The sequence below is a fragment of the Ambystoma mexicanum genome, chromosome 9, assembly GCF_040938575.1.
Source record: "Ambystoma mexicanum isolate Mex_15411 chromosome 9, UKY_AmexF1_1, whole genome shotgun sequence".
Taxonomy (NCBI): Eukaryota; Metazoa; Chordata; class Amphibia; order Caudata; family Ambystomatidae; genus Ambystoma; species Ambystoma mexicanum.
This window is the reverse complement of record NC_090931.1, coordinates 985828564-985846686: the sequence shown is the minus strand read 5'-3', so window position 1 is coordinate 985846686 and position 18123 is coordinate 985828564. Positions and strand designations below refer to the sequence as shown.

The 18123-nt window shown below is 47.0% G+C and overlaps 1 protein-coding gene across 1 annotated transcript in view; it reads right to left on the bottom strand.

Annotated features, from left to right (window-relative positions):
- Positions 1-18123, bottom strand: part of PDK1 (pyruvate dehydrogenase kinase 1) — a 621992-nt gene that overhangs the window by 112426 nt on the left and 491443 nt on the right. Inside the window, exon 8 of the mRNA XM_069616223.1 lies at positions 622-720. Coding sequence (XP_069472324.1) covers positions 622-720 — 99 coding nt within the window. The remainder of the gene's footprint in view (positions 1-621; positions 721-18123) is intronic.

Here is an 18123-nt window from a genome sequence, read left to right as displayed (position 1 = left end):
GAGGCTCATGGCACTGACACGGGAGAAAGAATCCCACATGGACTCAATCCTGAACCGTATCCATAAACCAAAACCATGACGCTGGAATGTTGTCTGACCACTGAAAAGACGGGTCAGCAGAGAGCCTTAACCACTGTTACAAGGCCTTGCCTTTCCCTGTTAGCATTCTGCATCAATGCTCAGTGTCTCCTTCAGCCAACATTCCAAAAGGACAATGCTCACCCCAATGTTCCCAGCATGTTTTCCAACTGTTTCCTTTTGTGTTTAACATGTTTCTGTGAATGTGCCATCCTATAATGGCATTACAGGCATGATGTGAAGGGCTGTAGTAGGCCTTTTCATTCCTTATCCTTGTTATTTGTCCACCGATTGGTCATGGGATCATGACTCGGGGGTGGGCAGATACCTGTAATAGCCACCTCCCACAGGCTGTGATCCCACAATATGCAAACATCACAGAGGATTCTGGGTCTCAGCAAACCAAATAATTATATTTTAATTACAACAAAGATGCAGGTGCATTGCGGTGACTAGAACAGGACAAACAATGAATTCTATTTCCAAAACCTAAGAGACCAATTAGTACACTTTCCGTGGAAAAATAACAGTAAAATGAGTTACCTTCACAGTTAAGTCTTCGCTACCCAATGCAACACGAACTTGAATTGGAGGGTATTTGGGCTGTGTTGTGTTGAATTCCATGGTGGCTCTCATTGCATTCTGTAAATTAGACATTAAGGCTGTACTCATAAAAAACATTACAGTTCTTGTATATTTACAATGGCCACTTTTAATCCATCAAATATTGCATGTTTTTGGTAGAACACCCACAAAACAAATGTACCAATAATTATTGAACACAAAATATAGGTCCACATTTTAATTCAAATACCGTTTTGGCTTACACGTGCGTTTACTTCCAGAAATACTTTTGGGCGAAAATTATAACAGTGAGCAATATTCATGCTAATTAAACAAAGCGTGAGTGCTGAAGCGGACGTAATTCATGCAAAATAATATGCGCACTTCTTTTAGTATCACGGAAAAATAAGCATCTGAGATGCATCGTCTGCCTCTCCAACATTTCAGTTTTCCGTAGTTCACAGGGCAACTTTTCGCCCCTCTATACATGGGTTGGACGCACAATTTAAGAGGCGAATTCTCGGCTTCCTTTTTCATCCTTTAAGGGTTTGTGTGATGACTTTAATGATGGGTATCACCAAAGTTTGCTAGAATAATAAGAGCCTTGTTGACATCTTGTATGGCTTCGACATTTAGATCTTCTGGCGTTGTTTTTAAGATAGCCTTCTGTGGTACAGAATAGTAAAAGCATTTTTAAAAATTCACATTCCTCTAAGTTGGAACACAAGTCGTTGGAAAACAGGGGTTGGTTCTTTTGGGGGTTTGCTAGCCACGAGGCCAGATAGAGTTAGCCAAAACGCATTATTGTTTAAATGCTTTTGTCATATTTGTGGTAAACAGTTAATAAATAGGACTGTGGAACTGGGGCGTGTAAAAAGAAATTATACTGAACGGCTGAAGGCTTGAGAATATCCAAATTGCAATGGAACGGACTGGCCTATCCATTCCATGACCTGCCTAGCTTGGCTAATAATTGAGGGCAATAGATTCCTTGTTGCCCACCAATGGCTCACTCCACTCTCACCCGGTCTAATCGGTACAAGCTCGAATCAAGAGAAACATTGCACTCCCTGCTGTGCTAAAACTTCACAGAGCATGGCCTGCTGCAAAAAAAAACTCTTTGCCCTAAATTAGATGCCACCAGTGCTACACTCAGATGTTGGCAATTACATTTATGAGGTGCTGCCAGTTTCTTGGTGAAACATCTCAATTACAGATCCGTGTCCAACACTTAAAAACGTGCATATTACACACATTTTTTTTGCCGGATTTGGAAACAGGCCTTGGAGTTAATCCACATTTAAGTAGCAGCATAGTAGGTGCGTTAGCCTTTGTAAACTAGCACGCAAGCGCTGCTCTAAGAATAGTTGAATTCTGAGCTCCGTTAAAACAAAGAAGTGCTCCATGGTTTGGGAAATGGAAACTTCCAGTTTAAACATATTGTTGGGCCAAATGACTGCAATCAAATCCTACTCTGGCAGACCCTGGAGAACAACTCTCTTCCCCACAGGCCCCAGAGCAGGAGTACCTCTATGGGGTGGCAGAGGTCAAAGTGGGAGGGTACTGAAGGGTATGACGTTCCCTTCTCAAAGAAATCTGTCATAGTTCCCTTACTTTATGTGACCTGGAGTACCCTTCAAGGACGATAGAAAATACCACATTGTGCCATCTAGCAAGTGCTGGCTAATCTTTGTTATTTGAAACGACTCCTTGCGCATGAAGCCCATTCCCAAGCAGTCAGGCAACCATCTGGGTATTGCTGTAGGCGCAGAGGTGTTTGCAGGTAATGGGAGGGGTGCGTTTGTGGCTGTAGTCCTGGGCATGTCCCTTAAGAGGGTCAAATGGTGGGCTGCATAAAGCTGCATGCTGACGGGCACAATGACACACTAATGGTGGTCATTTAAATGCATATTCTTTCAGCATGATTTGTTCAGTCTTATTAGAACTGTTGTAAAACACAGGGTTGTTGGGTGGAGGGAAGTAAATGAAGGACCCAGGTAGGGGGTTTGAATGGGGGAGGGCGTGACAGTGAGTACTGGGGAGTGAAGGTAGAAGAAAAGGGAGTAGGGCAGAGAGTGGGAACATTGTTCCACCACTTTGTGTACCCTTAGATCATTGTGGTGCGGAGAGGGGCGCAAATGATGGCAGGAGTCAGAGAGAGCGGTGACAACGCCCAACTCGGTGCAGAATGGCCGTAGCACCCAAATAGAGCCAGGGTGCCACGGGATCTGAACATGGAGAAGGGAGCTGGGACGTGCCCCAGAGGAGCCTCCAAAGCAGCCGCCAGGTGACAAGCCAGCGCACCTACCTGGGGTGCAGAGAGGCTTGACATACCTTGCTGTCTCTTGAAGCACAGAGTCGAGCAGAGCTGCCGTCTCGTCACCCCGCGAGGGCTGGGCTGAGCCCAGTGCTGAAGATCAGGGAGTCGGACCCAGTATGTGGGAGGCGCCTTGTTTCGGGAGCCTATCCTACTGGAGAGGCCAATCAATATACTGAGCACAGCTTCCCCTGGCACCAGGAGATCTGCATAGTGTTCCCTCAGAGGTTGTCCTCCTCAACAAGGGCCTCTCAGTCCAAGCGCAGAGGAAAACGACCATCTAAAAGGAGTGTCCACTCTTTCCTGCACTAAATCCAGTAGACACATGCTGTAACAGTCCCTTGCCATGTGGCCTAAAGGATGAACCCAGAGACACAGCGACTTGAGGGACTGTCCTCAAGAAGAACAAAGCAACACAAGAGACTGAATTCTTCCTGGCTCCCGAATCTTCCCCAGGTTGGAGCAATGGTTAAGGGAAAAGAGGTGCACCCACTAGCAACATACCCTAAACCAAATGAAGCACTGGAGAAGCAATCACCCATGCTTACTAAACAAGACCTTCAAGACTGCTTACACCTACTTGAGGAAGAGCTAACCCACTCTCCCACTCTATCAAGCTGGAAATCCAAACCACAATGGAAGACATATGGAAATCATTGTCTGACCTCTCTAGAGACGGGAGACAGATTAATACAAGAATGGGAGACACCGAAGCATGTGTCCAATCTCTAGAGGACAGGCATCATCCACCTCCAAGGAGAACCTGCCGACACCAAGCAGAACCTGGGTTTCCTCGTAACCACCATTGAGGATCTGGAAAAAAGGCACAGGATCTAACACCCAGGGATAGAAGGGGCTGCCAGAGGGATCTGATCTCAGAAGATGGGTCCTCAAAATGTTCGGTGAAACCTTCCCAGAGATAGCAAAGTATGGCATCACATTGGACAGAATCTAGAGAGTGGGTCTCTTATGCAGAGGTTCCAAAGCACAACCCGTGATATAATCATGAAGTTCTGTGCACATACCACCAAACAGAGCATACTGCGTGTCTCCAGGGCCCTAAGAACCTTATGTTTTCAGGGCCAAACTACTTATTTTCCAGGACATAGCCACCATTACCCTCCGGAGGAGGCAGTCTTTCTGGTCAATAACAGAAAATACATCAAGGGAAAGTGAAATACAATTGGACCTTCCCCTTTGACCTTTTGTTCTCATGGGAGGAGAAGCAGGTCTGGCACACTACACCAGAAGAAGCTGCAAAAATCACAGACTTCCCTCTGACCTCCGGAGTTGAAGAGTCAGAGGAAAGCCACCTCCTGGAGATGCTCACATAACGCTGAGAGAGAACAGCACCCGTCAACTACAAGATTCAGATGAGTGGGGAGCCCAGTGCTCCCAGCTCGCAGAGCTAACAAGCAACAGGAGTCATCTCTGAAAAGGACCTTTCTGAGCATGATCCCAAAGTTGGCCAAATGTGTTCTGAATTATGTGGGTGGGCTGCCACCCCAGGGCAATAAAGGGTGGACAATGACTTTTACATCCCAGTTGGCTGACCCCTGCATGGTTAGGTTGGATTGTTCCACCAAAACAAACCTCTATTGTTATGTTAGCTGCCATTTGGTGGCTCTTGCTAGTGACCGTAATATGTTCTTTACCTGTTTTGCTTGATACTTTATTTATTCCTTTACATGACAGAACATGCGAGTCACTGCTGAACACTTTACACACTTCATCAGCCTAAGGGGGGGAGGGGTCTGTCGTAAACTTGCTATTATATTATTCCCCACGAAGCACCCAATTACTCTTCTGACAATTTAAGTTTATTACCTGTAATATGCGCAGGCTGAACTCCCCAAGAAAAGGTCCCAGTTACTTTCTGAACTGAAATGAAGCCAGGTAGAATGTTGCATGCTTCCAGGAAACCCATCCGCGGAGGGAGGATACCCATAGGCTACGTTCTAAGCTTTACCCCTCTAGAAGGTGGGCCAGTATTTGTATTGGCCGCAATGTTCAATGCCCCTTAGAGGGAAGCAGGCTAGGCAAATACGGGAGATGCGCATCCCGGACGGGAATGTTAAATAGAGTTCTGGTAACTATAGCGTCTGTCTACGGACTGAACACAGGGTCAAATTAATGTTGTTGTGTGGTCTCGAAAGAGCTGCCCTCCTTCTCCAGGGGCTACCTTATAGTGACCAGGGATTTCAATGTGGCACTATATCCAAACTGGGACGTATCCTACTGGGGAGTGAGACATCCCTCCCACAAGCTTAAGCAGTTAATCTCGGAGGCAGACTTGGTTGACTCCTGGCGGCATGCATACCCCGCGGAGAGAGACTACACTTTCTGCTCTCAAACCCACAGAATCTACTCTAGAATTGATTATGTCTTGGTTAACTCAGTATTGTTATCTATGATGTCTAGTTCATCGATAGGTGACATTGCTTTCTCCGACCATGCCCTGGAGCTGACTAACATTTTTCTTGCACCAGCAGGAACCCAGCCCTAAGACGAGTAAACTTGACATGAGCCTCCTAAGAGACCGATCATAGCCAAAGAAGTAGAAGCAGCTGTACATTAATACTTTAGGTACAATGCTGTGGACTACACTGATGAGAAGGTTAGATCGGATGCCTTCAATGCATATTTGAGAGGGATGCTGAATGCAAAAGCGGTGAAGATGAACAAGGTTAGGAGGGAGGAACTATGCATACTCTCGGATAGGCTTGAGGTTCAGGAGGAGATATACAGGAATCCCGGCTCCCATAGGTCCTTCAGAGAGCTCCAAAGCACTTGAAATCAGATCAGCTCATTAACTGCTCCAAGGCAGACTAAGCTATTTTAAAAACCAAGCAACAGTACTATGGGAACGGTAATAAAGCAGGGAGCCTCCTGGTATGGAAACTTAAAACCACAGCTCGCTCAGGACAGATTCTAGAGATCCGAGGTGTAGGTGGGGAATGCAAAACATCAGAAGCGGATAAACATATAGAGCTATACACTTCTGACAGCCCAAAAGAAGAGGAGATCAGGCACTTTCTTGGTGCATGACAGTTGCCAATATGCTCGGAGGAGCATCAGAGCATCCTTAACTGAGATATCTACAAAGGTGGACATTTTAAAAGCCATCTCCCCTCTGAGGGCAAACAGGACCTTCTCCGTTCATCGATTGAAACCACTGCACAAACTATTTAAGCAGATGTGGAACCAGGGGGGCCTCAGCCAAATCTATGGGGAAGCTTAGATCGCCTTGATACATAAAGAAGGTTGTAGTTCCCCATTTTTCTTCCTACTGCCCCATAGCAGCGTTCAACACTGATATAAAACTTGATGCCAATATACTAGCCAATCGCCTCAAGCAAATTCTACCTAATCTGGTCGGAACAGAGCAATCCGGTTCTATGGCTAGGTGGCACGCTCCTGACACTGTCAAGAGGGATCATCAGACTAAATGATATAGCCCATGGAAGAGGCATACCGTCGATGAATCTTGCCTGCCATGCAGAGAAGGCCTTTGATCAGGTCAAATGGCCCTTCCTGTGGGCTGTCCTGAAGATTTGGCCTTGGCGCAAACTTCATCCAAGGGGTCTTTTCCCTATGCTCACCCCCCTTAGCCAGGGTATTCATTGAGTGGGTTCCTCTCTAATGGGTTCCAGCTTTCAAGAGCCACCGGGTAGGGATGTCTATACTCTCCTCTATTAGCCCTTTCGTGGGAGCCTCTGGTCTTTCTGGTTTTGGTGCATTTTGGTAGTATAAACACTAAAATATTGCCAAAACATTGCTACTGTAATCAACACTGTAAAGGGGAGTTCAGGAGCAGTGTATGGCTTTGGCATGGCAACATGCCAACGCTTGGTGATGAAATGGCCCAAGCACCAGCTGGGCCTTCACCCTCTCACTCACGTCTGGTGACCTGCTGCTGTTGTTGTGGAAGGTTTGCAAGCTCTGAAGTAGGAGCAAAATGAGTGCACTTAAATAAATATATGCTCATTATATTTAGATTTGAATGAACCAATGCTTTTTGAAAAGTTGAATTTCTGATGGACTTTTTCCACACTGAGTGACCTGAGGTTGCCGCCGGCATTCCCAGCACGCACATGGCATGCTCTTACCTTACCTGGGTGAGCGTGGACGCTGAGGGGGTAGCCCACGGCATATTCTGCTCAGTGCATCATGTAGATGGGGGAAGGAGCATCCGTTTTCATGACGTATAGAATTGGGGGCTGCACCAGTTACGTATGCCGCTTTGCGAGTTTGCGCGTCAGCTATGGGACTGTTTTTCCAGGGACCGGGGTCATTTTCACATGCCTCGTTTGCGTGGTGCAGGCACGGGTACCGACTGGGTGGAAGAGCGCTGGAGGTCTGTAATTATGCGACAGTCTTTGGGGTTTCTGTCCCACCTCTGGTTTCTGGAATAGTTGTCCACGATACTCATTCATTCTATTGGCTGCTTACTACTGTCCCGCCTCTCGATTCCGGAAGAGCTACACTGTAATCGGCAGCAGGCCCGTGCATGCAGGTCCTGCTGCAGCCGCCCTGTTCCAGGTGAGTGCCCCCTCTCCCCTCTGCTTTCTTCACTTTCTTTTGCTCGTTCTGCAGCCCCTCTTGCCCCCTCCATCTTGCAATTTCCCCTCTGCTTTCTTTACTTCCCATCCCAATCCCTCCCCTGGCCGTACACCTCCCCGCCACGCTGCACCGCTTCCCTGGCTGCCGCCCCACCTTGCATCAGTGACCCACTCCCTCCATTCTTCATTTTCCAGACCTCATCTATGATCCTGCAAGGTACGCTATATTGAGCTTGCCTTCAACTCTGTGCGCTTGTCGGCTATGCACCTTCCACAGTGTGATATGCGCGTGCTGCATGCTCTCAAAATAGTGAGCTCTCATCCTTCAGCACCCCAATGTCCATGCAAGGTCAGATGTGCGGGGAATAAGTCGAACATAACAACCATAACTCTATGGCAGACAAGGCGAGTAAAATACGTTGAATACGTAAAACGAACAGATTGACATTTTATTAACTTCGATGGGGTGACAAACTTGGTTATAAAGCACGTTTCCACGTATCAGTTTAACACGTGACCTGCGTTGGGTGTCCTGGTGCATTGACCACCTTATATGTGGGCATGCCAACAGTGGAAACAGCATAGTGAAGAGGTCGAGGGTCGGCCGCAAGGTATCGGTTGCCAGTGGGAGTTTGGTTGGTGGAAATCCAATGCGTATTGTTTGGATTGTGGGTAGGGCGGTCATGGCGCTGCATACATTGTAGGCTTGCTCGTGAAAGTGGCTGTTCTCCTGTGTCGGTTCAAGGGTGTCACTGTGGGGGCGAGTTGTACTGGTGGGAAATGGAGACCCCCAAGGCAACACGGTAAAGCTTTAATGCAAGACACTCCCAAGAAGCAAAGGCTTGCAATGCTCGCTGTGGGTGGGGTGAGAGTCTGGGGAATATTTATGAACTAATGCTCCGCCCTCCGTTTTTGTTGTTTGTAGTGTGAACCTTGTAATAGTCGGAGAGCTCAGTCTGTTGAGCGTCAGCTGCAGAAATGTGTCCCTTTGTCTGTCATTGTGTGGGGATGAACATGTTAGCCAAGACACAGCTCAGTTTGCCTGGAAGTTCTATGGAAAGTTGGAATACCTCACCTCTTTTCCTGGTGCTGTATTTCCACCCCTTTGGCACGGGTTCCATATGTCAATAACCCCGCAAAAATATATTCATACAAGAATGGCGCTGTATTTTTGCAGCCATATTAACCCATTGAACCTGCTGGGGACACCCCTGCAATCCCCATATTATTTTAAAAGGAGCGGGGGACCCACGCAAACCCCTGCTTCCATTTACCCCCAAAATGATCCCCACTAATAATATTGCCTATGGCCGTTCCCGATGACCATATATATGGTGATATGATTGGTGGGGATAATATCATCCCATACCTTTGGCACGTTAGCTCTGTTGCTTTATGCACCTCCTGCAGACATCTAAATGCAACCTGTTGGCTGCTGGCTCTACTCCTTGCAGGACCAGCTCAGCCTTTCATCTTTCTGAAGTCCGCAGAGCAAGCCGCCTTGAACCAGAGAGTGGTAACACCTGCTCTCCAAGCACTCTCACAATTCAATGTGTGTCTGCCATGCTTTATAATTTTTAAAAAATATTAGTGCATCCCTATCCAGCTGTGGGGCCCAAGGGGCACTGATGACACACATTGCCTGCATCAAGTTGCACCTCACACCCTTTTGAACGAAACTCGGCTTTGCCGAAAGCGCAGCGTCCGGCATGGATTGGAGGGCCACTCATTAACGCACATATATATCGGGCGCGCACATGCAAGAGATATACAGGTCTTCCCGAGACATCAGTCCAGGGTGTCATTATGCAAGTGCAGCCCCCCCCGTGCCCCATCCTAAAGCGCCAGTCACTGTGCCACCGGGAATTCTAGCGCCCACAATTGGTGTAGAGAGAGGAGGCGTCTAAGAAGGTCGGAGGGACAAAGATGGAAATTAGCGGGAGACAGGAACAAGCAGAAGGAGGCGTGTGTGAGAGAGGATGAGAGCAGGTGAGAGGAGGCACACTCTTAAAATCCATGACCACAGTGTGTGTGGGGCATCACAAGTTGAGGGAATCCTGAGAAAGAAAGTGCCGGATGGAGTGCAGTAGGCAAGGCTATGGCCTTTAGGCCCCTCATCAAGGGAAAAGGCTGTATTAGACAGTAGGGGTTACTGATCAATATTTGCATCGTCTCACTCGGGAAAACAGGGAAGCCTGGGCTAGGTTGGAGTGAACCCACGCCAAGGTTGAGGGACTAGTTAGTGGACCCCTTTAGTCGAACCACCCTGCAGACTGATAAATCAAAAATAAAAACGCTTGAACTGTTTTGCCGGAGTTACTGACATTATTTAAGCTATCCGTGACATGTGAATATCTTTTGGGGAGCATTCTCAGTTTTTGCACTGAGCAGCTCCACATCTGCGAACTAAATAGCGAATAGCCACCTCAAAAACAGCTTAATGTCAGTTGTCAGGTATAAACATCAGTACAAACATAAGGCATATTTAGACTATGGATGTCAATCTTTGGACGGCTACGCTTAAACACTTCTGGTCCCCTCTTCAGAGACCAAAGGGCAAATATTTATAAAAGTGCAGGGTAGTAAATTCCAAGAAGTCCCACACTGAGCGCCCACTGGTGCGATTCCTTATCCATCCCAAGAAAGCCACAGCTTGAAGACATTCTGTGACTGAGAAGCATGTGTGGGTAGGAAAAGTTATACCAAAGGCAGCCCTACTAGCAATCATCTGATCATGGAGGCTACTGTAAACAGTATCGGCTGAGGGCCGACTGTGCTTGATCCTGCATGGAATAGACCTTCTCCCAACACTTGAAACACCAAGACCAGCATGAGCATTGATAACCTCCCAATAACGTGAGCGCATAAAGAAGAGTCCTACTTTCTTGCTGCCAATCACAAGTTACAATACGCACAGTTAAAGTGTGTTAGTCAACTGCTGGCTATCACCTTTAGCTATCGGCTCCCACCAAGCACCTCTGTCAGCCTCTTGTGTGTATGTGTTTATCTTGATACATTTAGTCAACAGTAACCTACAACGCTGAACACCGTAAACCAATTTCTGGTTTCAGAACGCAGCATAGGTGCACAGAAACGCTCTTTTCATATAAAAGAAAGGCTGTCTCAATTCTTTCAAAAGGTTACTACGTGTTACATTATCGAAGTGTGCTCACCTCTACTTGGAAGATGGTACCTTTATATAATTAGATATAACGGGCTACACTCACAAATCCAACATTCATGGTCTTACTTAGTACAACTGTTGCCATATTGGCTAACCAGCACCTTGAGGCACAGCCAAGGGTTGTGAAACACTTCTAGTACTGCTTTGATACATGTCCATAGTGGGTGATGGGGCGCTGACCCACCAGCCCTCACCCATTATGGGGAGGTCGAGCAAGCCGAGTCTAACACTGAGGGGGTTCATTTTAGGCCTGGCACAATGCAAATGAAAGACGTCTTTCATTTACACTGCGCACCATTTTCAATCGTTTGTATGGCGGTGAGGAGAGGCAGAACACAAGTTGCGTTTCAGCTGCCTTCCTTCCACTCCGCCATACAAATGCTGGGTGATCCCTATGGAGCCCGCTGGCTTTTAATACTGCCTACCATGCTTGCATGACAGGCAGCGTTTACAATTACCATTAAATGCTGCCTACCACGAGAGCAGCATTTAATTCTAATTGTAAACACTGCTTGCCATGTGAGCATGGCAGGCAGCATTTACTCATTTGCACGGTGGCGTGCACATGTGCAGGCCAAAAGACACTGTACATGCCCTGCACATTTGCACTTTACCGTGCCAATGACCAAAATTCGCAGGGAGCCACCAATGTATAGGTCTAGACTTAACTGCTCGCCGCCGCCAAATAAGGTCTTGGAGTTTAATGAGCTCCTGAGCACTCTCCCAGCTTCTTTTTTCATCTGAGGGAGCGCTCTTTGGCTGACAAAACTGTCAAAGGCAAACAGTTTCCCTTGCAGGGACCAGGAAGCACTGTCACTTCCTGGATCCTGTTCATGTGGCGCGGTAGCTGGAGGGCTTCTGTGTTTTCAGTGAGGCTGGCAAGCGGAGAGGAGCAGAGTCCAGACTGGAGCTGAAGGTAAGAAAATGTATTGTGTATGCATGCACGTGTGAATTAATGAGTGAGTGTATGGTGTATGGGTGGGTGCGCGTATGAATGAGTGAGGGCATGGTGTGTGGGTTCACAAGTGAATGGGTGGAGTTCATTTTTTGGATTTGTGTGGTGCTGTGTGTTTGTGCCAGGCTGCTGATTTTGGTCAGGGCGACAACTAAATTAAAGGTACCCAGTAAAAATGGATGCTTTGACGGCATCATTCTTTTACTGAGCATCTTTGATAAAGCAACCATGATAAAAGTTATTACCTGGCTAGACTGCATTTTGGTGCAGCCCATCTAGCCATTTCATATTGTGACATGATATTTTTTTACTGGATATCTTTGATAAAGCAAGCATAATAAATGTTATTATCTGGCTAAACTGTCATTTTTGTGCAGCCAGTCTGGCTATTACTTAATGACATGTGTGAGAAACCTTACAGTATTCTCCCACCTACTCCCCCGGGATCTTCGATTCAGGTGGCCAGGGAAGAGCCATCGCCTTTGGATCCCGACCCTGGGGGTGGACAAGCGAGAGAGGATCACCTGAGTGGAGGGTTACGGGCATTGGGAGGAGACATGATATTCCCGCTTTCCCAATTAAAAGTATAGAGAGTAAACAGTGGGGTTAGAGGTCAGAGTGGTAGCACCTGTGAGGAGCAAAGAGCCCAGCATTTTTGAAAGTCTCTGAAACCACCCCCACGTAAGAACTGTACAGTGAAAGTTACATCCTGACCAGGAGAGCTTTGCTTGTTATAAGACAAAAGGGGCCTAGGCTTGGGGAAGTGAATCCCGAGAGGCCTAACACGAATTGTGCAAGAGACATTGTTGAACTTTGTAAAGAGTGGCCTAGACTTGGGGAAGGAAGCCCTGAGAGGCCTGACAAGAACTGTGTATTTTTGGGGGGAACCAGAGGAGTCCGAGCTTGTGGAAGGGAACCCCAAGAGAGCCAGAGACATTGTAAACTTTGTTAATTTTGGCAAGAGCCCTGTGTGGAAGGTTCCAAGTGCTCCCCTTTTGAATTGAACTATCTTGCACTGGCAGAACTACACCTATTGGCAATGTAGGGGAGGCATGGTATCACAAGTATGAAACTGATACAAAAGGTACCATTTGTAAAACCTTTATTAACTTTGTGAGGTTTGGAAAAACCTCCTACTTTGCCCTATTACTAGGATGGGAGTCGGTTCGACCATTAATAACAGTCTTAAATCGTGTCTGTTAAATCAAAATGGCCTATGCTGACAAAACCTCATGCCTGCCCTATCTCTTGTACAAAAATGTGTGCAAAGGAGGTATGTATATAAAAGGAAAATCAGTGTTCGACAAAGAACAAATGTGGCTGAATCAGCTCTCCTCCCCATGTTTGGACAGCGCGGAATAAGGCAGTCTCTATGCGCAGGATGACACACTGTTGCTCAGGTTTTAACACTGAAACAGTTCGGAAGGTGGATTGAGGCCCACCTAGTCTTCTACGTTAAAGGCTCTTTTTCCAGTCTTCCCCAACTAACGAAACAAAAAGTTCACACCGGTTCCTCTTTGCCGGGCTCAGACCTTTCACATTTCAACGTTGGCCCCCCTCTGCCAGGGTCAGACCTTTCTCAGTTTGTCAGACTGTGGGTTACCCTCCCGAACCTCATCTTGACCTTCAGAGGAGCTGTCCTTGTGGTCCAAAGATTTCTTCCTTCGTGTCCTTCTAGAGTTTAGATCCTTCTTCTCGTTTTGTCTTTTGTCCTTCTTTTCGTGTAAGTAGGGTCTGGCTCCTTCAGAGGCCACCTTCACTGGATTAGGTACCAAATCTCAGAGGGCTCTGAGGAGCCAAACCCCTAGACCAGGGAACAAGCCGGTTGGCAACAATAAAAACCTGGTAGATGTGATGATAGTCTAACACCAAGAGTCTTTCGGGCTGGTGAAAGGTAGTGAGGCTTGTAGGTTGTACGTCTTCCCCAAATGATATAAAGTCTGTGATACGTGGGTTCCATACCAAAGTACGCTGGGAGTTTTAGTCCTTGAATGAGTGTACAGCAACACAGAGTTGCCAAAGTGAGCCTGAGCGTAGAATTCTTTCAGTAGATGTTTAGGAGGCTCACATGGCCGCAACTAAAGGATGGAAGATCAGCAAGAAGGATAAGAGAGGAAATGCAATACCTGCACGAGAAAGAATAGCAGTAGCAAAGGTAAGCGATCACCGTTTACAGGGGACCAAACTGTAGAATCACAATGATTGGAAAGAGGCAGAGACAGCACTAGTCGCAGTAGCAGGGTGAACGCGAGGACACAGAAAAGTAGATACAGGTTAGCAAACTAGGAAAGTAGAAGCAGCAGTAATAATCCATGCGAACAAGGAAATAACAATAAGAACAAAAAGTATTTGCAACGAAGAAAGGAAATAAAAAGGAAATAAGTGAAAAGAATTAGTGAGCGCAAGCAAGCTGCAGCGTTCCGCGAGGCGGAAACGAAGAAGTCAAGCGAAGCACAAAGAGATCTAAAGCGGGATAGAAAGGCGACGAGACTGAACACATAGCAGTGCTGTCCAAGACGTTGGATGGATACAACGCGGTGTTCCGGGAGAGTGACACAAAGATATACACACAGCGGCCATCTTAGTAGAGGACTAGACCGCCACCTCCATTTCCAGCAGAGAATCCACTAGTGTTTCCAAACTTGCCACAGCTCCCAAGGGCGAAGCCTGACAGTATACCCCCTTCCCTACGGGGACCCCCACCAGCTTTCCCAGGGGTAGCATATGAAACCTATGCATGAGTCTGGGTGCATGGATGTGACTCATGGGTTCCCATGTTCTCTCCTCTGTAGAGTACCCCTTCCAGTGGACAAGATACTGAACTACACCCCTCTGGTACTGTGAATCCACCAAATAGGAGACCTCATACTCCTCTGGAACGCTATGTCTGGTAGTCCTTACCCTCTTCACCCTTCTTTGATAAGGGTCCTCCTTGTGTTCCTTGAGTAAAGAGGTATGAAACACTGGGTGCACCCGGTGAAGACTTTGGTAATCGTAGTCTGAAGGCCACTGGATTGATTTGTGCTTGTATAGGGAAAGGTCCAATAAAACGAGGAGCGAATTTGCCTGCATGGACCCACCTGGGAAGGAACTTGGTCGAAAGCCAAACAAGCTTTCCCGGACTCCAGTCAGGATTAGGCCTCCTGCTACGATCTGCCCATCTCTTGTGTTCTTGTCCACTTGCTTCCAAGGACTTGACTGCAATAGCTTGTACCTCCTTCAACTCAGTGAGGAGGCTGTCGATAGTAGGTGAACTGGTAGCAGTTATGCCAGCCCATACGTACAATAGAATGGGCTCATTCTGATGGAAGAGTGTATGGTGTTATTGTAGGCGAACTCGGCTTGTGGAAGGAAGGATGCCCAGTCGTCTTGCTCCTTGTTGCAGAAGCATCTAAGGTATTGTTCCAGCCTGGCGTTGAGTCTCTCCATTTGTCCATTACACTGCGGATGATATCCAGATGAGAGGGCTCAGTGTATTCCTAACTGTTGGCACAAAGAGGACCAAAACTTATAGGTGAATTGCGTGCCTCTCTCAGACACTACTGTTCTTGGTAATCCGTGAAGGCGCACCACATCCCGAAAAAGATTGATGTGGTTTCACGAGCTGAAGGGAGATGAGAGAAGGCCGAGAAGTGAGCCAACTTGCTGTAAGAGTCTATTGTCACCATAACCGTTGTCATTCCACATGATCTGGGGAGATCCACAATAAAGTCTGTAGAGATCTGTTCCCATGGACGGCTAGGTAAACAAGGTTGTTGCAGCAGACCTATTGGTTTGCCAGTTGTCGTCTTGCTAGCTGCACAGATAGGACAGGTGAGCACATACCTAGTAATATCCTTCCTTATGGAAGGCCACCAAAAACATCTGCCTACTAGCTCTTGAGGCTTCTTGATTCCGGTATGCCCTGCCGGGGGTGAATCATGACACCATGAGATGACTTGAGTTCTGAGAGAATCAAAAGGAAGGTACAATGCATTCCCACAGTAGTAAAGTCCGTTCTTGAAACTGCATTGTAATCTGTCATCTGACCTACTGAATGGCAGGCTGCACTGTAGTATAAGTTCTTGCAGAAACAGAGTTACCGCAGAGATGATCTTCAACTGAGGAAGTATCCGTTCCTGGCCTTGATAGAGCCCAGTGTCCTCTCTGTGTCTGCGGGACAACGCATCTGCCACCTTGTTTTCAGTGACTGGAATGTACTTATCTGGAAATCGTACTGAGAGAAGAAATACGCCCAACTGGGAGGTGGCGGGAATTGGCGCATTCCATCTGCTGAAGGACGCGCAGATTCCGGTAGTCCATGCATATAAAAAAAAAAAAACTATGAGCAGCCCCTTGGAGCAAATGGCGCCACTCCAGAAGGACCTGTTTGATGGCTAATAAGTCTTTCTCTAGGACAGAATAGTTGCGCTTGCTGGACGTCAACGTCTTAGAGTAGTAGGGCATAGGGTGTTCCAACTCATCCTCCATCTTCTCTAGCAGAACAGCTCCCAGAGCCCCCACAGAGGCATCAGTCTCTAAGATAAACTGTTTTTCCTGATCCGGTTGTACCAAGACTGGAGCTATTGTAAACAGAGCTTTGAGGCGTTGAAGGGCTTTTTTGGGTTCTTGGTCAAAGACAAACTTGACTCCCTTTTTCAATAGGGCTGTGATCAGCAATATTATCTTAGAGAAGTTACGAATGAAGCGTTGGTAAAGGTTTGCCAAACCTAAACACTTCTGCACTTCCTTAACATTCTGGGGCTCCTTCCAGTCCAAAACCGCCTTCACCTTAGTAGGATCCATGCAGATGCCATCACGAGAGAGGATATACCCTAAGTAGGATACGGAATTGACTTCAAATTGACATTTTTCTGGCTTTACCAGTAGATGGTTGTCCTGTAGACGGTGAAGCACTTCTCTTACTTGTCTACGATGGTCGAGCATATTTGGGAAGAAGATTAAAATGTCGTCTATGTAGACCACAACCGATAAGAACAACATGTCTGCCAAGATCTTGTCGATAAATCTTTGAAATATTGCCAGGGCATTCACAAGACCGCAAGGCATTACTCGGTATTCAAACAGACGTAGAGGGGTCCTAAAAGCCATCTTCCACTCGTCCCCTTCTCTAATTTTGAGAAGGTGGTAAGCCCCCCTGAAATCGAGCTTTGTGAAGTACATAGCTCCTTGCTCTGCTTCCAAAGTGTCCCGGATGAGCGGAATAGGGTATCGTTCTCGTGTTGTTACCTGGCTCAACCCTCGATAGTCTATGCACCGTCTGAGTTCAGCCGTGTCCTTCTTAAGGATGAAAAAAAAGAGAGGCTCCACAAGATGACTTAGATTCCTGAATTAGGCCATTCTGCATGTTGGCTTCTAGGTATTCCTTTAACACCCTTCTTTTGGGTAAAGTTAGAGGGTACATGTGTCCGAATGGTACAGTGGCATCAGGTACCAATTCAATAGCACAGTCTTCGGCACGGTGGGGAGGTAATAGCCAAGGAAAGGTGTCCTTGAATACGTCTGCAAATTTCTGGTAGTGTAGAGGTATTGAAGAAACCATTCTGATTCCTGTGTTGTCGGTCTTCTCCAGTTCTACCTTGGTGCAAAGCGTTTCCATACAGTGGTCTTGACAAAACTGTGAATCAAAACTCAACCAGTTGGATGTCCAGTCGATGTGACGGTTAGGTTTACGTAACCACGGAATCCCAATAATGATTGCGAAATGAGCTGCTCTGATGATATCAAACACTATCAGTTCTTGGTGTTCTCCCAACATCATCCTTAGAGGAATGGTTTCCTTGAGGATGGATCCAGAACAAAGAGGTGTACCATCTACCCCTTCTACAGGGATAGGCTTCGGTTTTTCCTGCAAGGGTAATTGGTTTTCTCTCACCCAATCAACATCAACAAAATTCCCAGCTGCACGCAGTCCAAAATAGCTAGGAACTCCTTGGGTTCAGGACCCATAAGCCATATGTTACGCTCACCTGGATTCCACAGGGGCGTCGAACGAAGCTGGACTTCTACCGTCTCCACCAGTGTGACTCGTAGCAAAGTGATGATCGACTGCACTTGCCCACTCAGTTTCGTCTGCCTGGCCCACAAGAATATTTTCCTAAAAGCAGTAGTTCCACAGGTGCGGCTGCTCCCAGAAAAGATGATGGAAATCTCCTTGTTCTAACCTTCTCTTCTTCTTTCCTTTTCTCTAGGATCGGCTCCGGACACAAGATGGGTGTGGCTGTAGACTGGATCCTGGACTGCAGACACGGTGAGCATTACGCTGCTAAGATGCAGAATAACGCGAAGCGTGTGCTGCTCTTCGGGTGTGGTTTAAATAGCATCAAAAAAGTAGTTCCGAGGTAAGAAGTTCCAGTACCACACCCAAGCAGTAAAATAGTTCCTAAAGGAAAGTAGTCCCTTCATGGCCTCATGATGGCCTGTACATGAGTTCTTTGCAGGAGGACCGGCATAGTTTAAAGTT